The sequence below is a fragment of the Mustela nigripes genome, chromosome 17, assembly GCF_022355385.1.
Source record: "Mustela nigripes isolate SB6536 chromosome 17, MUSNIG.SB6536, whole genome shotgun sequence".
NCBI lineage: Eukaryota > Metazoa > Chordata > Mammalia > Carnivora > Mustelidae > Mustela > Mustela nigripes.
Genome location: NC_081573.1, coordinates 17,916,105 through 17,938,533, shown reverse-complemented (window position 1 = coordinate 17,938,533; position 22,429 = coordinate 17,916,105). Strand labels below are relative to the sequence as shown.

Below are 22,429 nucleotides of genomic sequence, written 5' to 3'. Positions count from 1 at the left end.
ATGGCAGTCAGGGGTGCCTGAGGAATGCCACACATATGGAGGGGAGCGGGCGAAGAGGGGGTGCAAGGCGCCAGCCCCTGCCCTGTCCTCAGCCAGCCCCCTGCTCCCTCATCAAAACCAAGGTAGTGCGTTGCGATGAGCACTTTTTCCAAACAGAAACAGGATAGAATTGGAAATACAGTCTGTGAGGTAGTAAGCATAGTTTCCTGCAAATTTTGTGATGTCCCATATATTTCTATATGTCACATAGAGTTTTTGTATTGGAAGCCAGTGTAAAGGGTATGTCTTGCTGCAGCTCATGGCGGCGGGTGGGGGGAGAAGTAAACAAAACTTCTTTGAAGAGACAGCACCCCTGGCACGAGGAGACAGGAGCTGAAGGTTCAAGGCTGCAGGGGGAAAGAAAGAAAGAATATACCAGGCCTGAGTCAAAACACCCAGTGTGGTTTCTTCCAATAATGGATGCTAGATAAGAGTGAAGGTTTATGAACTAGAGCTCTGTGTACCAGCCTAGAGAAGTTTCAGAAACAATGATGATGGAGAAAGCAAGTTGCAAAATGATAGCAGTAGGAGCCTAATAGTGTATCTTTTAAAAGGCATTAAACAATAGGGTATATTGTTGGTGAAGCCATCCTGATATTAAAGCAGCATGGAAAAGTACACAGAAGGAACACACACCAGCTTCAGGGCAGTGGGTACCTTGGGCGCAGGAAAGGAGGGATGGGGAGTTGGGCCTTTGGCTGTGCCTGTAAAAGTTTATTTCTTTTAAAAATGAAAGAAAAGATCTGAAATGAAATGGCAAAATGTCCACATCTATTGGATATGGACGGTAGGGATGACCTTTTTTTTTCCTGTTTGAAATAAATAGTCTCTAATTAAAATTTTGTAAGTATTTCAAAAGAAGAAATGGGCCAAGAGAAGTACAGCTGACCCTTAAGCAATGCGGTGTTAGGAGGCACTGACCCACTGTGTGCTGTCAAAAATTCAAGCGTAACTTTTGACTCCCCCAAAACTTAGCTACTAAGAGCCTACTGTTGGCCAGAAAGCTTACCTAGAACATAAGCAATCAATTAATGCATATTTTGTATGTTATCTGTATTATATGCTGTGTTTTTACAATAAAACAAGCTAGAGAAAAAAATGTTTCTAAGAAAATCACAAGACAAAATACATGTGCAGCACTGTACTGTAAAAAAAAAAATCCATGTATAAATGGATTCAAGCATATGTTGTTCAAGGGTCATCTGTATAAAGAGACCAGTGACAGAGGGAGATGGTGGAAGGAGTGCCTCTCTAAGACCTGAGAGAACATCTGTGCAGCAGGAACGGCAAGTGCAAAGGCCCTGTGGCAGGAGTGTGTCTGGCGAAGCTAGGTAAGCTCAGCCATCAGAGTGAATGCAAAAAGGGGAGGAGGAGGCAAAGTCAGAATGGTGACCAGGACCACCCTTGCGCCTTGGGTGGACTTGGCCTAAGGGTGGCCCTTGTCACCACCTTGGGAGGACTTTGCTTTTATCTGGAGTGAGGTGGAGCCACAGGAGGGTTCTGAGCTGGGAGGACCCTAACCTAGCTCTGGGGTTCATAGGTTCTCTCTGGCTGCAGGTCGGGAGCAGACTATAGGAGGTAGGATTGGAAGAGCCAAAGGACTACTGTGCTGTCCTGGACAGGGGCCGTATGAGCCAAGAGTTTAAATTCTGGAGAGATTTTATGCTTGGAGTGGCCAGGGATGGCTGAGAGATTGGAAGTGGGTGTGAGGGCAAGAGAGGGGCCAGGAAAGATGAAGTTTGGGGCCTGCCAGTCACCAAAAGGAAGCAGAGTGGGGCTTATTGGGGGACGGGGGCTGCAAAGGTGGGGAGAGAGATGGGAATAGAATTTTTTCAAGCGGTAGGACAGCATGTTGGAGGTAGGGGTGGGGCGCAAGTTCCCGTGCTGGGGTGCCTCTGGCCGAGAGCTGTGAGGTGGGACTCACATTTCCGGGCTTTCACACCAGCAGTCCAGAGACACTAACAGACTCAGACAGTCCCTGCAGGGCTGTGTCCAGCTCTGCAGCCTACCCCGGAGTGACTTGGGCCAAGTCACTTCCCCTCTTTGAGGCAGGGCTTCCCCACCTGTAAAAGGGCTGCAGTCCCCCGCGCTGTCCCGTGGGAATGCCCCTTACCACATTGGTTGGTGAGTTGGTGAGATTTCCAGGGCCAGAGTGACTTGCCCAAGGTCACAGCACAGTTAAGAGCCAGGGAGGCTAGATTCTAACTTGGTCTGGCTAACGGGGACTGGGACAGTGAGAGGTCCCCAGACCTGGAGGACCTCCTGGGCCAACACTAGGAGAGGGGTGGGTGGGCGGAAACGCACCGGAGGACGGAGGCGGCCTCCAGGTCCCACCCCTTCCCGCCAGCGTTGGTTCCTCGATGCCCATAGCCCCCCCCCCCCCCCCTCCCCAGATCCCCCACCCCCCCGCCCCCCCCCCCCCCCCCAGCCCGCCCCCCCCCCGCCCCCGCTCCCCGTCTCCGGTTCCAACCCGGGCGGCCGGCAGCTCCCGGCCAGGGGGCAGAAGGGGAGCTGAAAGTACCCTTTCCGGGTATCAGGGGAGAGGGTCGCGGCCCGAGCCAAGGCAGCTGCCATGTCCGCGTTTCATCTGAATCGAATCTGTTTCTCTTTCTGTCCCTCCCTCTCCTCTGTTCACTTCGCTGCCTCCTTCGATTCCCAGCGTCTCTCTTTTCCCTTCCTTTCTCCTGTTTCGGTATCTCCGGCGTCCCAGCCGCCCCTCTCGGTTCCCCGGAGCGCTCGCCCTCCCCCTGCGCCCCCGGCCCTGCGTCTCCAACTCTCGCTAGCCGCCTCTCTCCCGCCGGGCCCGTCGGCGCCCCTCCCCCTCACTCCCTCGGTCCGAGGGCCCTCCCGCCGCGCCGCCCCCCTTCCCGCGCGGGCGGGGGCGGCGCCGTGACGCGACGGGGCGGGGGCGGTAAGGGTGAGCTGACGCTGCGGCGGCTCCCGCGGCTCCGGGGCTCCGGCCTTTGTGCGGGCGGCGGGCGGCGGGCTGCGGCGGGCGACGCGGGCGACGCGGTCGGGTGGGGGCGGCGGCCCCGGAAGGCGAGGCAGGTGCCCCGCGGGGACGCCCAGCTCAGCCCAGCCCCGCTCGGCCGGCCCAGCCCTGCGGCCGGGCGCGCCCGCCGCGCCGCATCCATGTTCGAGTAAGGACCCGAGCGGGGGCGCGGCGGGCGGGAGGACGCGGCCGGCTGGTCCCGGGCTGCACGCGCGCCCGGCTCGGGGTTGAGGGGAGGGTGGCGCGACCGGATCCGAGGCGGGAGGGGGGCGGCGGTGGGCGCGACCGGGTGGGGGCGGGGAGGGGGCCGGCGCTGCACTGGGGCCTCGGCGCTGACGGCGGGGGAGAGGAGGGGGCCGACCCAGGCTCGTCACCGCCAGGGCGAGACGCGCCGGGGTGGCGGGGCTTTGGTGGGGGTCCCGGGATCATCCGCGGGGAGCGGGGCCTGCGGGGGAGGGCTCCGGCCTAGCCGGACGCGGTCCGGGAGGCGAAGAGTGGGTGCGAGTCTGACCCCGGGCTTTGGGCCTGGGGTGCAGGCTAGGCGGACACAAGCCCCTCGCTGGCCCGCGCACAGTCCACGGAGCTCGGGAGCAACCCCCATCCCGGCCTGGGCCCCCTCCCACCGCCTCTGTCTGTGGCGAGTCCTGGTGCCGCTGGGGGTGGGGGCTTCGTGGCCGTCCGGCCGGCCTTGTGCCTGAAATTCCCCAGGTCGTGGGGCCGGAATTGACCTCCTCCCTGTCTGGGCCCGCTATGTTTTGGAGTCTCCATTGTAGGTGTCTTGGAAGTGTGTGTCTGCCTGTCTGTATTCTTCCTGTGCATCCTCTGGCTGTGTGTAATTTACGTCAGACTCCATCTGTGGCTCCATGTGTTCCAGTAAATTTCCTGAGTATGTCTGATTGCTGTCTCCAGTTTTGTGTGTGTGTATGTGAGAGGCTCTGTGTGCGTGGCTGTGACCTTCTGTGGTTGTGTATGTGTGTGATGTGTTATTGCATCCTATCAGACCATGCACGCCTGCTTGTGACTTCGGAGTGTGTGTACACTTCAGATCTCCGAGTGTGCAGAGAGCGGAGATCCTCCCTGGTTGTGCGTGTGTCTGTGAAATTTGCTTCGGATAACATCTGTGGCTCCAGGCCTCTCCGTAAGTTGCCTGTGTGTCCAGTTGTGACTTGGTGGTATGTGGACACGGTGTTTACAGCTATCATCCTTTGTCTCTGTCTGTGCCTATAATTTATCTCTGAACACGTTCACTCTTGGTGCAAATGTAAGTGACTTGTGTGTGTCCCTAGGTGACATTGTGTGTCCAGGGCCTGGGTATATGGCTGGAACTGTCTGGGGCTGTGCCTGTAATTTACTTCTGATTACATCTTGGTGTGAAAATTCCTATGTGTCTCTGTAATCCGTAGGTGACAGTTCTGTTTGTGCCTGGGCTTCTGTGTGTATGCAGCGGAGACCCCCGGGGCTTTGTGTGTGTGAGAGCACAAAGAGAGATCCCTTGTGGCTCTCAGTGGGCGCGGGACCCTCTTTCCTGAGACCTCGGGTGTACCCTTGACTGTTCGGAGCAGTAATGACTGCTCACGTTGTTCCCGTGCTACATTTTATAAAGCACGTCTCATGCATTATTTCCATAGCTGGCCACAGTGTTTTTTGTTTTTTTTTGTGTTTTTTTTTAAGATTTTATTTATTTATTTGACAGAGAGAGATCACAAGTAGGCAGAGAGGCAGGCAGGGGGGAGGGAAGCAGGCTCCCCGCTTAGCAGAGAGCCCGATATGGGGCTCGATCCCAGGACCCCGGGATCATGACCCGAGCCGAAAGCAGAGGCTTTAACCCACTGATCCGCCCAGGCGCCCCTGGCCACTGTGTTTTTAAGCTGTGTCCGTGACCTCCTGGGTCCTTCATGGCTGTGTGAATGTCTGGGTTCTCTGGCGACAACAGAGACTGCTGACCCCTCCGTCCCTTGCCACGTTAGAGCAGTCCTTCACTGTGTCTTCCCCACCAGGCTGTGAACACCAGGAGAGCCGAGCTGACCCTACGGCTTAAATTTATCTACAGGGTACCTGCATCGGCTGAGTTCCTTTGTGACCGCTCTTTTACGTGTATGGCTGTCCCTGTAGAATGTGATTTGCTTTCACCTCTTCTCAGAGACTTTCTTATGGCCATCTGTGTGAATGTCATATATCTGGAACTTTCTGTGGTTTCTGTGACCCTCTGCAGCTGCACACATGCATCCTGGACAGGCGTGTGTGTGTGTGTGTGTGTGTAACTTCTGGGACTTTGTGGCTGTAGCATACTTATCATGCTGCAGCTGTGTGAATCTTTATTCTAGAATCCTGCGGCTCTGGGTGCAAGGCTGACACACCTGTGGGAGCTCTGCTGTGAGGTGGATGGAGGGGGGAAACTTCTTGCAACGATGGGGAAGTACCTTTTGCCTATACTGGCTGCGTGGGACCCATACCACGTTTCCCTTAAATGCACACCTGTGTGTGCACTGCCCCTGTTTGACCAGAGGGAGCTCTAGGCCTGTGTAGGCCCAGGAAGTCCGAAGAAAGGTGTCTGCACTGGCAAAACCCTGTTTTCTTCCTAGTCCCTGCCCCCCATAACGGTCCTCCAGCCGCAACGGGCTCCTCCCTTCCCTCTGCAGCAGCCTGCCTGGTTGGGCAGCCTCAGGCCTGTGCCTGCTCTCGAACACTTCCTCTTCCTTCTACAGAAAAGCAAGATCTGGGGGCCATAGGCCCTGCCCTGTCTGTGTGTTATCAGGCCTGTCCTTAGGCACCCTCCTGTAGGCCCGTGGCCGTGGGAGAGTAGGGCAGGTGGAGAAGGCATCTGCATTTCGGGCTAGAGAGGTGAGAAGATGGGGCAGGGGAGGAAAGTGGTCACCCCCTCCTTCAGAACTACTCCTAGCTCACCACTGCCCTCAGGGGGAAGCCCAAACTCCTGACCTGGGCCTGAGGGGCCTGGAGGGGGGCGGCCTGTGCCCTCCTGTCCTCCTTCCCCTGCCCTGCTGGCCAACTCACTTCTCAGACCTGCCAGGCTCAGTCCTGTCCCTGAATGCCACACCCCTGTTTCTAACACAGTCTTCCCTTGCGTTTTTGTCTAAGCTACTCTTCATACTCCGGCTGAGCTCAAGTGTGCCCTGCACCCCACCCACCCAGCCACTTAACCCTCCTTTGTTTCCATGGTCCTCAAACTTAAATGCACTTCCCCATCCTGGGCTCCACCCCCAGAGGTCTACTGTGGATCTCACAAGCCTCAGGGCTGCCTGTGTGCCTCGCGTGGGGGGTGCCTGAGCTCAGTGTCTCCATTTGACACGTGTTCTTGTTTTGCTCATCTGGGTTCCCCAACTGGAATGTCAGGTCCCTGCAGGCCAGGACCGTATCTGTTTTGTTCACTTCCGTGTCCCCAGCGCCTGGCGCAGGGCATGTGCTTAATCCGTTCTTAGCGTGTGCAGGATGGAGATTGGGGTCAGTGTGGGCCCTGCGCCCTGGGCCAAGGTGTGTGTGTGTGGTCCCCGTCGGGGTCAGCGTTGGCCTCTTGAGCACAGGTGCGCTGGGGCAGGGGCAGGACCTTGGCCTCCGTTTTAGTCCCACAGAACCTACTGATCAAACCAGAGTGCATCTCTCGTGCTGGGATTTATTTGCCCTTGACGTTGAACAACGCAGGGGTGAGGGGTGCTGACCTGCCCTGCAATTGAAAAATCAGTGTATTCCTTCCGACTCCCCCCAAACTTAGCTCCTTATCGTTTACTGATGACCAGAAGCTTATTGATACCGTGAGCGGTCAGTGAACACGTTTTTTGGTATACTATCTGTATTATGTACTGTATTACAATAAAGTAATCTAGACAAAATGGTATTAAGAAAATCATGAAGAAAATACCTTTAGAAGACTGTATTGTATTTATTGAATACGATTTCCGTTTAAGTGGACCCATACAGCTCAAACCTGTGCTGTTCAAGGGTCAGCTGTCTGTTACCTCACTTTCTCCCCCAGTAACCCTGTGAGGTGATGTCATTAGTCTCACCATGGTCAGGAAGAAAATGAGGCACAGGTGCAGACACTTGCCCCCAAGCCACATGGGGAGCAAGTGACGGGTTTGCTGAGGGTTGGGCAAGTCTCCCCCTACTTGAATCCCGGTCCTGTGAGGGGAGAGGGGCGCTCAGCCTGTCGGTCCACAGGAGCAAATGGTCCGTGCCCCAGCCTTGTTCTAGATAGTAGGAAGGTGGCTGGAAACATACCCCCACGCCCCGCGGAGCGCAGAGAGGGACAGGACTGCAGGTCAAGTGTCGTAAGTGCTGTGGAAAAAGATGGAGAGGGATCGAAAGGTGGGAGTGTGGTTTGAATAGAGAAGCGAGGAAGCTGACTCAGAGAAGTGTCCACTGAGCAGGAACATGAAGGGGGTGAGGAAGCCTGTCGTAGAGGAACAGGCAAGGGAGGAGCTGGGGAAGAGTGAGCAAGGGGTTGATGAGAGGGTCCAGAGGCTCATTTCCCTCGAGTCAGGTGCAGTGGGCCCGGGGTGGGAGTTTCCCAACCCGACTCAGGCATTCACAGGCCCCCCACCGGCCACCGGTGGGGAGCAGAGTGGGGGATAGGTGTCAGGGAGACCTGGGAGAAGCCAGCTCCAGGCAAGGGGTGGGGGCGGGGGGGGCGTGACAGTGGCCCAGATCACCACCTATTTCATTTATTTACTTACTTATTTTATTCCACAAACTCATTTCCTAAGTGTGACTGGAATGCCTACCCTGGGTCTTGGCCTGGGCAGTACTAGGGACAAAGCAGTGACCAGTACCTTGCTGTCAGGGAGCTCACAGACCTGTGGGGGAAACGGAGCTATGGTTTGACAAGTGACTGCCCAGAAGGAGTCGGGGCTGGGGTGGGGGATGCAGAGGCAGAGTGCAGGAGAGTGGTTAGCGACAGGATGGGAGCTGCCAGAGGTCCCTAGGGAGGCACAACGGAAGCCCTGTCTGAGAGGGAGGGGTAGCAACCAAGAGCCCTGGGAGAGGCACACGAATTCGCCAGCCAGGGAAGGCCAGAGGCAGTCCACAGTGAGGGAACAGCATGTGCTGGAGCTTGGAGACAAGAGAGGGAAGTTTGAGGAGCCCCAGGTGATCCAGGGACCCCCATCTGCCCCCCTCCTAGAGGTGATGGAGTCCACTGTGGTAGAGTCGTGCCCTGGCTTCAAGCAGCGGTGCATCCTGGGACCGGTGGTTGGTGGCCTCGAGTCCTGGCTTCTACTCCGGGAAGCGGGGATGGCGATACCGTCACGTGTCCAGGGTTGCCTGAGGAATACGTAATTGTACGGGGAGCTTGCCAGCGTCTTGGTACGATGCCAGCAAGTGTCCCTCTGCTGCTCCTGCTCTAGCCAGTGCAAGAGCATGCCTGCAGTCACCGATGTTTCTTGAGAGTTCACTCCGTGTTGGGTACAGTGTTGTGTGCCAGGGACACAGTGGTGACTAAGACCTTAGTTCACAGCCGGAGGTAACAATAGGCAAAATGACTCCAGGTGGTGTGTCCAGTTGGTGTGAAGTGGGCCTTGGGGGCTGGGTCCCCAGGGGAAGAGGAGCATTTGAGCCGAGTAAGACCCTGGTGGGCTGGGATATGGAAGGCCATTCCAGGCAGAGGAAACAGAAGTACAGAGGCCTTGATGTGGGAATGCAGTAGGTGAGCTTAGGGACAAAAGGGCGCTGCGGGTGGGGGAAGCTCTAGTGGAGGGTATGAGCCAAGCCAGGGCCTGGGGTGACGAGGTGAGGACTTGGCCTTTACCTGGTGTACAGTGTAGGCCGGAGAGGCTCTGACCAGAAGGGCCCTGACCCAAGTCAGGTTCACAGGCTCCCTCTGGTGTAGGGGGCTGACTGCAGGGGGTGGTGATGGGGACAGGGAACCCAGGGAGACTACTGTGATGTCCTGGGTGGGGGGCGGTGAGGATGGAGGCTGGGACAGGGCGCAGGAGCAGGGGAAATGGGTGTAATGGAAGTAGATTTTGGAGGTAGAGCAGGTGGGACTTGCTAACAGATCAGAAGTGAAGAGTGAACAAGAAGCAAACGAAGCACGTGCTTAGGGTTTTAGCTCCAGCAAGTGAGTGGGGAGGGGCTACTCAAATATTTATGAATGAATTAATAATTTTAAAAATAGCAATCTTCTTGAGAGCTTAACTCTATGCCAGGCGCTACTACAAGCACCTTACACGTAATGATTCACTGAACCACCCCGACAAGCAGACGAGGACACGTACTTAACCACCCATGGGTCCGAGCCGAAGTCACAGACGTGCAGAGTGTTAGGGAGCTGTTCACTCGGTCACACAGCTGGAAGTGGAGTCAAATGGGTGGGTGGGATCCATGGGCTGATATGTGGGCCTCCTAAAACAGACCCATCCCCATACCCGGCCTGTTTCCCGCCAATGCCCCTCTTTTTCTCCTCCCCCAGCACCACCCCCCACTCCGGCCGGAGCACACCAAGCAGCTCCCCGTCTCTCCGTAAGCGGCTGCAGCTCTTGCCCTCGAGCCGATCCCCACCTGAGCCTGAACCAGGCACCATGGTGGAGAAGGGGTCAGACAGCTCCTCAGAGAAGGGTGGGGTGCCTGGGACACCCAGCACCCAGAGTCTGGGCAGCCGGAACTTCATCCGCAATAGCAAGGTTGGTGCAAGCCCAGTGGGTGGGGAGATGGGGGAAGGGCCGGGGAATTTAGGGGCTCATTCTGACTCCGTTCCTTTCTCTTGCAGAAGATGCAGAGCTGGTACAGTGTAAGTATTGGGCAGGGGGCTGGAGGGGAGAAAGGGAGGGGGACAGGTGCCGGGCTTGGAGCCCTAGGCTGCAGCAGGCAAGGGATTAGGTGCCGGGGTCAGCAGATCTAGGGTCACATCCTGGACTGCCCCTTACTTCTTGTGTGTCCCTGAGTGAGTTGCTTAACTTCTCTGGGTCGGTGTCCGGAGACACTGTCCCAGCCTCACAAAGCCAAAGGAAACTCTTGCTAAGAGTGATGCCAGTGGGTCCCTGGCACAGGCTTACGTGGAAATCAGTAAATGACCGTTTTCCTGCTGGCTAATCTCGTGGGTGGGCTGGGGAAGGCAGCCGGGAGCTAGACTTGAAGCCTCCAAGAGCTGGCCGGGGGCTGAGGAGCCTGAGGGGCTTTTGGGCACTTTGTGGGGCACAAGTAGAGGGGTGTGAACCCCCAGTTGGCTTCTTACCTACCCACCTCCTCCAGATGCTGAGCCCCACGTACAAACAGCGGAACGAGGACTTCCGGAAACTGTTCAGCAAGCTCCCGGAGGCCGAACGCCTCATCGTGGGTGAGTCCGGCGGCATAGATCCCATCCCCGGGCTGGGCCCTGGTTCCCTCGCACTGCCCTCCCGCCTCTCCTGCCTGCGCTGGCAGGCGCAGCGTGTATGACTCGGGTGTCTGCCGTCTCTCCCCTCGGCCGCCTCAGATTACTCCTGTGCCTTGCAGCGCGAGATCCTCCTCCAAGGCCGCCTCTACCTCTCCGAGAACTGGATCTGCTTCTACAGCAACATCTTCCGCTGGGAAACAACAGTGAGCCGACTTGGGGACGAGGAGGGGTGGGCGGACTGGGCCTGGGGCCTCTTCTGACCTGCCTCTCGTCTTCAGATTTCCATCCAGTTGAAGGAAGTGACCTGTCTGAAGAAGGAGAAGACAGCCAAGCTGATCCCCAATGCCATCCAGATCTGCACTGAGAGCGAGAAGGTGAGCCAGAGGACCTGCTGGGGGACTGTGGGCACCGGCCTCAGCCAGCCCCTGCTGCCCCAAGCCCTGTTTATTCGGCACGCTGAGCTCTCAGAATCCCTTGCTTTCTGTCTATTCCCCTGCCACCCCTATTGGCCTGGCCTAGGCTCCCATCACCTCTGACGCAGACCCCCCTGCACTCCCTCGTGTCAGTGCCTGTGGTCTGCCCTCTCCTCACCCCTACCACAGCTGCCCAGGGATCATATTAATAGTAGAATTCTTCCCTCCCACATACCTATCAACTCAGATGTCCCCTCTCTTTGGAAGCCTTCCCTGACGCTCTGTTCTATTCTGATGATTGTTGCCTTGTGGTCCCAAGATGGCTGCCTGACACCAATGACTCAGACAGGAAGGGAATGGGGGGAGACTTCCCAGCAGACTTCCCTTTGTGGAATTAGGTGATCATCCCTCCTGGTCAAAGGAGACTAGAAGAGTGCTCTGGGCTATGCCTGTTTCTTGCCCTGGACTGGGAGCTTGGGGGCTGGGGCCAGGGGCCATCACCTCATGGGGACGCAGTCTGGTGCCAGGCTAGGCACAGGATAAACATTCTGTAGAGTGAATAAAGGGATGAATGAATGGATACATCAGGATGGAGATCCAGGCACAAAGTGCGGGTGGTGACGGAGCTTCCCCTTGCTCTGACCATGTCTGCCCCCGCATGCTCACAGCTCCCTCTCTCCTGCAGCATTTCTTCACCTCCTTTGGGGCCCGGGACCGCTGCTTCCTCCTCATCTTCCGCCTCTGGCAGAATGCACTGCTTGAAAAGGTGGGTCTGGGTGAGAGTGGATTGGGGATTGAGGTAGGGGGGGATCCTGGAGCCAGGAGATCCAAACTGGGGGAGCTGGAGGGCCCCTTCACTCTCCTCCATGGGCACAGGCCTGCCTTGCCTACAGCTTCCTGCCTAGACTCCAGCAGGGACCACCACGGGCCCCAGTGCCTGGCCCTGCCCCCACCGACCTGTATCCGTGTCTCCGTGGCCCTTGCTTCACCGCCACAAATGCAGAATGCTCTGAAAATGAGAAGGTGCCTTTGTGTGTGCCATAGCAAGGTCCGGCCCCAAGCTGACACAGCTGTTTCTAGTCTATGGCAGAACTCTCTAATAGAACTTTCCACTAAAATCAACGTATTCTCCATCCGTGCTGTCAAATATGGCAGCCGCTGGCCACACGGGCCTGTTGAACTCTCAGAAAGTGGATAGGGTAGCTGGAGATCTGTGTTTTTCACTTCATTTTGATTTGCTTAAACTTAAACGGCTCCATGTGCTTCGTGAACAGCACAGGCCTACGTTTACCTCCGTGTGACCGTTCATATGTTTTAGGACAAGAAATATTGACGTGTTCAACTCGGGTGCATCTTAGATGTGATCGTAATTCAACATAAAGTTATCATGTCTGTTCAATATTGAATATTCCAGTGATTCTCAAGCTCTGTAGCTTCCAGAACCCTCTTTAAAATAATGGTAGACTCTCCACAGAGCTTTTGTTTAAGGGGGTTAAATCTACCAATAGTTACTGTATTAGAAGTGGAAACTGGGGAATTCTTAACCACAAGAATACACGAGCACACACTGCATGAGCCCCCAGAAAAAGATAGTGTCACGTGTCACATAGCCTCTGGAAAATTCCACTGTACAGTGGAATAGTGTGAGAATAAAAGTGAAAAAGGCAAGAAGTATCTTATACTACTAGTAACACTTAGCCACACTTATGAAAATAATTTTGGTGGCATGGACCTCCTGAAAGGCTTGGGGGATCCCCAGGAATCCTTGGACCACCCTTGGAGAACCTTTGATATATTGTGCATTGTGTACTAAATATAATATAGTCATCATTATTGGTCCCATGTTACTACGTGCAGTACAGGCACTGCCTCTCTTTCCTAGATCTGCAACTTTCTTAATCTTGACATATGTCTTGCCCCAAGACATTTTGTGTAAGGGCTTTTAGACATGGCATATTCCGATGGCCTACTGTGGGCTGGCCCCCAGGCTCCCCAAGCCAGCTGTGGTTGCATGAGTTTGTACAGGTGGCTGCAAGTCACAGAAAGTCACAGAAAACTCAACCACATGTGCTTTAAGCAAAAAGACACTGAATTACTTCCTGAGTAATAATATTAGCAAATATTTCAGGTGCTGCTGGGTGCCAGGCACTGCTCTGAGCATTACACGCAGTAATTCACTTTGTCTTCACAACCACCCTGGGTGGCAGCTATCTGTTTCACTAGTGAAGCGTGGAGGGATAGCCTTGCCCGTAGTCATGAGGGTTTTCATGTGGCAGAGCTGAGGTTGTGACCCATGGCAGTTAGATTCTGTATCATGCTAATGCTCCTCTTACGAGAGGTCTGGAGACAGGCAGCCCAGGGCGGGTTTGAGGGCTCTCCCCCGTACCCCCTATGCCATAAAGACCCCAGCTCTTGTTTATTCTTCCACACTGTCTGCCTTCTGCATGTTGATGTTTTATCCACATGCTTGTTGCCTCATGGTTACAAGATGGCTGCCACAGCCCTTGACATCACGTCCTCCATCACAAAAGTGTCCAAAAGTGAAGGAGAAAATGGGTGGGTAAAAAGGGCACTTTCCTTTTTCAGGGAAGGAAAACCCCCCTTTAAGCCAATTGCTCTTTGCATGTCTTCGGCTAGAACTGGCTAACAGGACCACCTCAGTTGCAAAGGAAAGATGGAAAACTTGGTGTAAACCAGTTATAATTTATCCCTAGGGCTGGGGAAGATTTTTGCCCTGAACAAATTGGGTTTCTGCTGGTGGGGAGGGAGGATGGCTGGATGTCAGGTGGGCATGGTCCATGTCTGCGACTACTGGCTGACAAAACCAAGCAGGCCAAACCTGCTTTCCAGCTGTACCACACTCCTGTCCTGTCCCCTCGGGGGCAGCTCCAGCTGTGCCCATCCTTAGAGGTGATGGTGCTGGAGCAGGAGTCCAAGAGAGGGTCATGGCCTCCAGGGAGAGGGAGGGCAGGGGAGGGTTCAACGTTCAAGCCCTGGAGCCAGACTGCCAGGGTTGGGGTTTCCGCTCCATCACCGAGGAGCTGAGTGACCCAGGGCAAGTCACTGAACGCCATCAGAGAGGGCCATTCCCTACTTCATAGCAGCCAGAGCTGGGCCCAGAATAAGTGCTCGGTCAGATTAGCTCTCCTGAGGCAGGCTTGCCCAGGGGTCAGCTCCAAGATGCAAAAGCAGTCCCCCCACCCCCACTCCCCGGGGGTCACATCTCACCACTGCCACTGGAGCACCTCTGTGCCTCAGCATCATTGCTTTAAAACAATGATGTTAGTGCTTTATAGAATTGTTCTAGAAGATTCAGTGAGTTTGCCCACAGGGCGCCTGGTAATAACACGGTGGCTGGCTGCCTTGCTGCTGGGCTGTCACTGCACTTCCGTCTCAGGCCTCCAGCCACTGTGGCCAGGAGCACTTAGGAAAGCAGTCCGGGGCAGGACAGCATGGCGGGTGGGAGCGTTGGCTCTGGGGTCCAGCTGCATGTAGAACCCTGAGTTGCCCCAGGTCGCTTGTGGGACCTCGGGCGCGTGACTTCCACTCCCCCGGCCTCATCTTCTCCTCTGTAAGTCTGGGAATGCTACCCTGTGGATGTGAGAGTCTTGTGAGGACCTAAGGGGACAGTCCTGAGCACCCTGAGTCCCTGTGAGGGGGCGGATGGAACTGGAGACTGGAGGGGGGACACTGCTGCCCCCTTGTGGACACCACGGGAATGCTGGCCTGAGGGCTTGCGGGGCTGGGGCTGAGAAGGGCTCTGGGAAAGTGGAGGCCAACCCCATGTTCTGTCTGCCCAGACGCTGAGCCCCCGTGAGCTCTGGCACTTGGTACATCAGTGCTATGGCTCCGAGCTGGGCCTCACCAGCGAGGATGAGGACTATGTCTGCCCCTTGCAGCTGAATGGTCTAGGGTGAGTCAGAGGTTGGTGGCTGGTTCCCGGGGTAGGGGGAGACGACAGGCTCTGTGTGCAGAGCTCCTGGAGTCCCGGGTGGACTGAGGTGGGCATAGAGTCTGGGAAACCAGGTGGGCATAGAGTCTGGGCATAGTGTGGGGTGCAAAGATACAGCAGTCCCATACCCTACCTTTCCCCCACAGGAGCTCCAAAGAAGTGGGAGACGTGATCGCCCTGAGTGATATCACCCCCTCGGGGGCAGCTGACAACAGCCAAGAGCCGAGCCCGGTGGGCTCGCGCCGTGGTCGCATCACCCCCAACCTTTCCCGAGCCAGCAGTGATGCAGACCATGGGGTGAGCAGAGAATGGGGCTGAGAGTGGATGCTGATGGCAAGAGACAGAGGACGGTGTGTGTGTGTGGGGGGGGGGGGGGGGTCAGGGAGAGGAACAGACTGAGAGGTGGTGGTGGGATGGGGAGGGGACCGACAGGGCCAGAGAAGAGGCGGATGGAGGGATAAGGGAGAGGATGGACAGAGGGATGGGATGGAGCTAAGGTGGGCAAAGGAAACAGAATGAGAGAGAGAGGTGAAAGGGCAGAAGACAGGAAGACACTGAGACAGAAGAAGCAAGGCTTGGATGGATGGATGGATGGAAGGAACGATGGACTGACAGAGCTGGACAGACAAGGCACGGAAGGATAGACAGAAGGGCACAAGAGGCATGAGAAGGTTTATGGCCCAGGCACCCAGGACAGGCCTGATAGGGGCTGAGGGGGCCCTCATCTGGGCAGCCCCAGGGCCCCTTGTGGCTCGGCTGGAAGCTTCGTGCACACGCGAACCCCCAGCATCAAGTTTCCTCCAGTCTCCATCCTTATGGCCAATGTGGGCACACGGGGTGGGGGAGCCCTCAGGCTGGAATGGAGGGGGACAGAGCTGGAGTCAGCCTTTCTCTGCAGGCCGAGGAGGACAAGGAGGAGCAGACGGACAGCCAGCCAGATGCCTCCTCCAGCCAGACCGTGACCCCGGTGGCTGAACCACCGAGCACTGAGCCGACCCCGCCTGAGGGGCCCACCTCCCTGGGCCCCTTGGACCTGCTGCGCAGTGAGGAGCTGTTGACAGACACGAGCAACTCTTCCTCGTCCACAGGGGAGGAAGGTGAGGCAGGTGGCCCCAGGCATTTGCTTTGCTTCCACGGGACAGCCCCTGCTCAGACTGGCGTCAGCATGGGATTGGTTGGCTCCTCGGACTAAAAAGTCCAGGGGGTGCAGGCATTCAGATGGTGCTGTTAGAAATCTGTCTGTCTAGCTCTGGCTCGAAGGCAGCAGAGCGGATGGGTAAGAGCACAGACTGTGAGCCAGGCTGCCCGGGCCCAAATGCTGGCCACACTGCCTCCTAGCTGGGTAACGTGGGCACATTATTTAACGCTTCGAGCCTCATTTTTCTCATCCGAAAAATGGGGTTAGCAATAATCCTGCCCACTTCATGGGGTCGATGTTAAGAGAATGAAAGTGAGTTAATGTTTGTAAAGTGCTCAGGCCCGTAGGTGCTGGCTCTTCTTATTACTCTTTCCATTTCCCATTTGCCGGCTTCCTTCTTAGGTAGCCTCCATTCTTGGGTGGAGGGGGGCACAGAGAGCCCCAAAACAGCCTCCCACCACCAAACCTAGCAGGGAGAAAGCCTGCTTTTCCCACCGGAGGCACCAGAATCTCTAGGGTTGGCTCTGATTGGTCCACCTTGGATCCCAGGCCTGCCCCTGAACCAATCACAGCAGCTGAGAGCCCAGGCTGATTGGGACCATCAGAGGCCTACCCCTGTGATGCCAGTGACAGCAGTCCCCTGGGTCTGGGCGTGTGCTGCTCCATGAACCGATCACAGTGGCTCTGGCTGGCTGAGTGGGGGGACATGTGCCTGCCCTAAAGCCACCCCTGGGGCAGAAAGGGGCCAAGTGGTGCTCCGGTCCGTGTCCACCCCAGCCCGCGAGGATGGGGCTGCCCTTCCACTGCGCGAGGCCTGGGAGTGGAGAGGAGCGGTCACCCAAGGGAAGCGGAGGCACTGCTCCAAGGAGGGAGCAATGCAGCCCCTGCCGTCCTTCCCTGTCCCCCAGCTGACCTGGCCGCCTTGCTGCCCGATCTCTCCGGCCGGCTCCTCATCAACTCCGTCTTCCACGTGGGAGCCGAGCGGCTGCAGCAGATGCTTTTCTCAGATTCGCCCTTCCTGCAGGGCTTCCTGCAGCAGTGCAAGTTTACAGGTCAGGTGGCCGAGCTCCCCTGGCTGCAAGGGAGGAGTGGGGGGCGTGGAAGCAGGAGACCAGCAAGCCCTGCAGAGCAGATGTGGCCCAGGGGATGGTGGGCAAGTGAGAAGCCACATCCGCGAGACCAGACCAGACGGGCTCTGCCTCTTAACTAGCTGAATGGCCTCAGGCAGGGTTCCGAGCCTCTTTGCCTCCATTTCTTCCTCTGTCCATGTGTTAGGAGCATGATAACAGTCCCTGCTGTAGCCAGGTCTCCTGAGAGCTGTATGAGTCGATAACTAGACACGTGCTAAGAGCAGTGGTATACAGTAAGCACTTAATAAACGCAAGTTGACAATCACACATTTAGTGGCCGCCCTGTCAGATTTGTACGGAGGCCAGGATAGATGAAGTCTATGATCTAGTGAGAATGACAGTAAACAGACACACAAATAAGTCACAGATGTGCGGGGACAGAGTGCCAGAGGGGAGTCTGTGACCTGAGGGGTCTCAGGAGAAGCTCCTGGAAGGATGTGATGAAGGAACCAAGGTCTGAAGGAGGAGCTCTTCTGGGGAAAGGCAAGGAGATGGGAGAGAAACCCAGGAGGCCAGCGGGGTATCTGCAAAGGCCCTGAGGCCGGGGGCAGACACTGGGAGAATCCCTTGAAGCTGGGCCTCTGTGGCCATGTGTGGTGAGGTGAAGCCACAGTGCCAGGTGGCACAGAAGGGTTCACGGTGGGACCAGCTGAACGGCTCAGGAGGCTGTGGGAGGGTTTCAAGCAGGGGAGGGGCTAGTCAGTTAGTCGTCTTTCCTCTGTTTCTTTTTTTGTGTTGATGAAGATGAGTCAGGTAGAATTTTCTGCAGAATGAGAGAGAGCGTGCCTTGGTTTGGGGCCCCACAGTCCTCCAAAACTATGCTCATGTCCTGGAGGGACAGGCACATCAGACTGAGGAACTCAGATTCTGTCCGGGGGCCCTGGAGAGCCATGGACTGTTCTAGGCAGGTTATGGGCAGGGGCAGGCTTGGCTTTAAGAAGCTACCCCTGGACCTCAGAGGTGGAGATCGAGACCAGAAACTCAGGGGGGTGGAATGGGACCCTGGGCAGGCAGGGATGGACTGAACGAGGAGCGATGTTCGGTTTAAGTGAACACAAGGAGGAGGGAGTGTCCAGGGCAGGGCCCAGGGCTCTGGAGGAGTCTGGAGTATGGTGGGGCCACCCCTGCACTGGGACCCCGAGAGGAAGGGGGATGCTGAGGCCAGTGTGGGACCTCCTGGGTGTGAGGTGTCTGGGGAACTCCCGAGGGAAGGTGTTCAGGAGGTCACAGGACCCTAGGTCTGAGGCACACAGGAGAAGCCAGGACTGGTACAGAGAGGGAAACTGAGGCTGCAGAAGCAGATGAGATGGCCCCAGGATGAGTGACAAGCATAGGGAAGAGAGAGGTCCCAGCTCAGAGTCTTAACCAACATCTGAGGTTTTAGGGCTCCAGAAGGAAGGATGGGGCACGGGGGCAGGGTAGGTTTGGGGGCGAGGTCCCGGAGCACTAGAATGGTCCAAAAAAGTCTAGTTCCCACAGCCTGTGGGCAGAAGACTGGAGAATGGTGTCCTCATTTTGTCCCTTCCTCCCTGCCTCTCCCAGATGTGACCTTGAGTCCCTGGAGTGGCGACAACAAGTGCCACCAGCGCCGAGTGCTGACGTACACCATCCCCATCAGCAACCCCCTGGGCCCCAAGAGCGCCTCCGTGGTGGAGACACAGGTGGGCCCGGGTGGAGGGCAGAGTGGCAGGCTGGGCAGCCCGGGCTGGCTTCGGGGGGCCCTGACTCCCTCCTCCCTCCTCCCCACAGACACTGTTCCGGCGCGGCCCCCAGGCGGGCGGCTGCGTGGTGGACTCCGAGGTGCTGACCCAGGGCATCCCGTACCAGGACTACTTCTACACTGCCCACCGCTACTGCATCCTGGGCCTTGCCCGCAACAAGGCCCGGCTGCGGTGAGCAGTGGCCCGGCCCCTCCCCTGACAGAGTCCCCTCCCTCAGGGAGAGGTGGCAGAACAGCCCCAGGGTTTTGGCCTGAGCCAACGGGCCCAGAGCTGCCGTCCACCAGGATGGGGAAGGGGGCGAGGGACAGGTCTGGGGGAAGATGAGCTCAGTTTGCGGTGGGCTGAGCTGTCTTTTGGACCCCGGGTGGAGCTGGGGCACAGCAGCAAGACGGAAGAATCGGGGCCAGGTGCGGGCCTAACTGCGGGGGGCGCAGGGCATTGCTAAATCTGGGAGACTTGCCAAGGTGTGTCGGTTTGGCCTGTGGGTGACAAGGGACCCTCTCTGAATTGGGGGAAGGAAAGCACCTCCTTGGAGTGATCGGAGTCAGACCCTGACCCCCTCCTCCTGTCCCCCGCGACCCCAGGGTGTCCTCTGAGATCCGCTACCGGAAGCAGCCCTGGAGCCTCGTGAAGTCTCTCATCGAGAAGAACTCCTGGAGCGGCATTGAAGATTACTTCCACCACCTGGGTAGGGGGAGGTCGGCCCGGCTGGGGATGGGGTGGTGGCCCGGCTGGCCGGGTGCAGCCACGCAGAGGCCCCTCCTGCGTCCACAGAGCGGGAGCTTGCCAAGGCGGAGAAGCTGTCCCTGGAGGAAGGTGGGAAGGACGCGCGCACACTGCTGTCAGGCCTGCGGCGACGCAAGCGGCCCCTGAGCTGGAGGGGTCATGGCGACGGGCCCCAGCACCCGGACCCGGACCCCTGCGCCCGGGCGGGCATGCACACCTCAGGTGTGTCCCCTCGGGCCGGGCCGGGGCCCTGGTGGGTGTGCTGGCATGGCTCTGTCTGATGGCACGGTGCTCTCCTTCAGGTTCCCTCAGCTCTCGCTTCTCTGAACCGTCCGCGGACCCAGGCCCTGGGGCAGGCGTCCCCAGCGCCCTGGTTCTCATCAGCGTGGTGTGAGTAAGGGGCCGGGGCTGTGGGGTCAGACAGGCCTGGATCTGCATTCTGGTTGTGTGACCTCGGGCAGGCGTCTGGCCTCTCTGGGCCTCTTTGGGCATCTAGTGGAGTGGGAGTGTGGGCTCACTTTTTAGCATAGCGGAGATGGAGGGAGAAGATATTTGGAATGTGCCCAGTGTGTGGTGGAGAAGTCTGTCCCTGCTGGGAGAGCGAGGCCCTGAGGGCTTTGGGAGGTCAGAGGAGCCTGACAGCCTGGGGGCAGGGAGGGCTTTCTGGGTGAGCAGGCACCCAGAGGAGGTAGAATGAGGGGAACCAGGAAAGATGTGGGGAGAAAGCTCTGTCATACATCTCAGTCCTATTTTCTGTGTCCAGCCCTAAGCTGGGGGGCACTGGGGACACAGAGCTGACTAGAGACCTGACAGCAGGCCAGGGTGCTGGGGGACAGGGCCGGGACAGGGAAGCTGCGGAAAAGCAGAGGATTCCTGAGCTGAGACCATGGAGGGTGAAGCAGGGACACCCGGGAGCACAGAGGCCAGGGATAGGGGAGGTGGGGACAGACAGGAAACTCTGAGGATGTGGAAGTGAGGTCTGAGCTTCCAGCAGACCCTGCAGGTAAGGGTCAGCTTGGTCACACACTCAGCCTCTCTGGGCCTCAGTTTCCCTGCGCCCAAAGTCCAGAGAGGGGCCATGTGGCACACTCGAGGGGCGGGGCAGGCTCTCACCTCTTTTGTCTTCCTGTTGCTGCCTCCCCAGGATCTGTGTGAGGTATGGCCCTGCTTCCTGCACCCTCCTCCCTTCTCCCCTCAACCCCTAGCTGCAGCCCCTTCTCCTGACCCTGAGTCCCCAGCTCTCCCAGCCAGGCAGCCTGCTGTGGCCATCAGGGGCGAGGCCTGGATGCGATCCCTGACTTTGCTGCTTAGGGACTATGTGACTGTAGGCATGTCAGTCACCCTCTCTGATTCCACTTTCTCCTCTGGAAAGCGGGGTGATCGTGATGCCCCTTTGTGGTTTGGTTGTGTGGGTGCTGACGTTGGAGAGCCTCTGTGTCCAGACGCTGACCTCTGACCCCTGCCCTCAGCCTCATCGTCCTCATCGCCCTCAATGTCCTCCTCTTTTACCGCCTCTGGTCCCTGGAGAGGACGGCCCACACCTTCGAGTCCTGGCACAGTCTGGCCCTGGCCAAGGGGTGAGTGGGGGGCCCGAGGGGGCTGGGGACTTGGGCGGGTCGGGCGAGGCCGCCGCCCAGCTCAGGCCCTGCACCCCTTGCAGCAAGTTCCCCCAGACGGCCACGGAGTGGGCGGAGATCCTCGCCCTCCAGAAGCAGTTCCACAGCGTTGAAGTGCACAAGTGGAGACAGATCCTGCGGGCATCCGTGGAACTCCTCGATGAGGTGCGGCTGTGGGGCTGCAGGGCCCTGGGTTCGGATCCTGGTGTGAGGCTACCTCTGGGCCTCAGTTTCTTCCTCTGTACAAGGAGGAAGCCAGTCCTATTCCCCAGCTCCCAGGGTTGCTGGAAAAATGGAAGAAAGAGGTGGCTCGCAGCCAAGGAAAAATGTCCACGGTGTCTGACTTCAGGCATAGCTGGGGACAGCCACCCTCATGCCATCTCCTGCCTCTGCCCACTGCCAGGGTTGGCTTTATTTGGTGGTATCCTACCCTCCTGCCCTTGACCAAGGTGGCAGCTGCCACTCTGGCTGACACGCAAGGGGAAGGGCTCGTTCTCACTGGCTGCTGGGCTTGCCTGTCCATCCCTGAACCCATCACAGTGGCTGGGGGGCAGGCGAGGCTTGGTCCTTGAATCCCACTCCCACTAAGGGGTCACATGAGGGTGGGAAAGAGTTCCTCCCAAGGATGCGAGGAGGGTCTCATCTCCAGAAGGGGTTGCCCCGAACGTTGTCTGTAGTGCAGTGGCTGCATCTCTGCAGACGGCCAGGTTCAAGTTCCGCTGTGTGACGTTGTACGAGTGACTACACCATTGCCAGCCTTGGCTTCCTCCTCTGTACATGCTGTTACCTCAGAGACGGGCGTGAAGATCAAATGAGTTAACGTTGGAATAGTGCTCGTAGTAAACACTGCGCGTGTCTCTGCGGTTATTAGCCTGAGCCCAGTGCCCGCGCACAGCAGGAGCTCCGTTAATGTGGTGGTGGGTCAGCACAAAGGTCAGGTACTGGGGTGGTACGTAAGGTGGGAGGAGGAGGGGTGGGAAGCGGAGGAGAGGCTGGCATTGGCTGGGTGCCCAAGGATATCAGAGCCCGAGTTGGGGCATGACGGCGAAATTGTGTGTGGTCACTGGAGACCATACGTGGAGCCCACCTCGGGGGGCTTTGTTGCACCCTGAAACCAGGCTGGCGGGGAGATGCTCGTGCTGGGAAGGCTGCGCAGAACAGGGCAGGAGGCGATCGAGGCTGGGGTCACATCACCCAGAGAGAGGGATGGCATGGCCTCCCCATCCTAAGTTAAATGCTGATGATTTTCCTCTTAAATTGCCAAGGACACAGAGTTGACTCCACAGATGCGTTTACCGCAGACTCAGATGGAACTGGGCTGTCCTGTGAGCCAGTTTGCTTCTCCAGGCCAACCTGTGTTGCCCTGCATCTAAGCGGT

At 57.5% G+C, this 22,429-nt stretch overlaps 1 protein-coding gene across 2 annotated transcripts in view; it reads left to right on the top strand.

Annotated features, from left to right (window-relative positions):
- Nucleotides 1-3,012: 3,012 nt before the first annotated feature.
- Nucleotides 3,013-22,429, top strand: part of GRAMD1A (GRAM domain containing 1A) — a 20,389-nt gene continuing 972 nt past the window's right edge. The window contains exons 1-18 of one of the 2 annotated variants that reach the window (XM_059383506.1): nucleotides 3,015-3,179; nucleotides 9,453-9,663; nucleotides 9,750-9,770; nucleotides 10,232-10,316; nucleotides 10,455-10,558; nucleotides 10,634-10,729; nucleotides 11,454-11,534; nucleotides 14,569-14,681; nucleotides 14,867-15,017; nucleotides 15,619-15,817; nucleotides 16,767-16,910; nucleotides 18,531-18,649; nucleotides 18,738-18,880; nucleotides 19,294-19,397; nucleotides 19,484-19,657; nucleotides 19,738-19,825; nucleotides 20,905-21,012; nucleotides 21,096-21,216. In XM_059383506.1, coding sequence (XP_059239489.1) covers nucleotides 3,172-3,179; nucleotides 9,453-9,663; nucleotides 9,750-9,770; nucleotides 10,232-10,316; nucleotides 10,455-10,558; nucleotides 10,634-10,729; nucleotides 11,454-11,534; nucleotides 14,569-14,681; nucleotides 14,867-15,017; nucleotides 15,619-15,817; nucleotides 16,767-16,910; nucleotides 18,531-18,649; nucleotides 18,738-18,880; nucleotides 19,294-19,397; nucleotides 19,484-19,657; nucleotides 19,738-19,825; nucleotides 20,905-21,012; nucleotides 21,096-21,216 — 2,070 coding nt within the window. In that variant the 5' untranslated portion in view covers nucleotides 3,015-3,171. Of the gene's footprint in view, nucleotides 3,180-9,452; nucleotides 9,664-9,749; nucleotides 9,771-10,231; nucleotides 10,317-10,454; nucleotides 10,559-10,633; nucleotides 10,730-11,453; nucleotides 11,535-14,568; nucleotides 14,682-14,866; nucleotides 15,018-15,618; nucleotides 15,818-16,766; nucleotides 16,911-18,530; nucleotides 18,650-18,737; nucleotides 18,881-19,293; nucleotides 19,398-19,483; nucleotides 19,658-19,737; nucleotides 19,826-20,579; nucleotides 20,720-20,904; nucleotides 21,013-21,095; nucleotides 21,217-22,429 lie in introns of those variants that run through there. The other variant, XM_059383507.1, reaches the window with a different exon arrangement.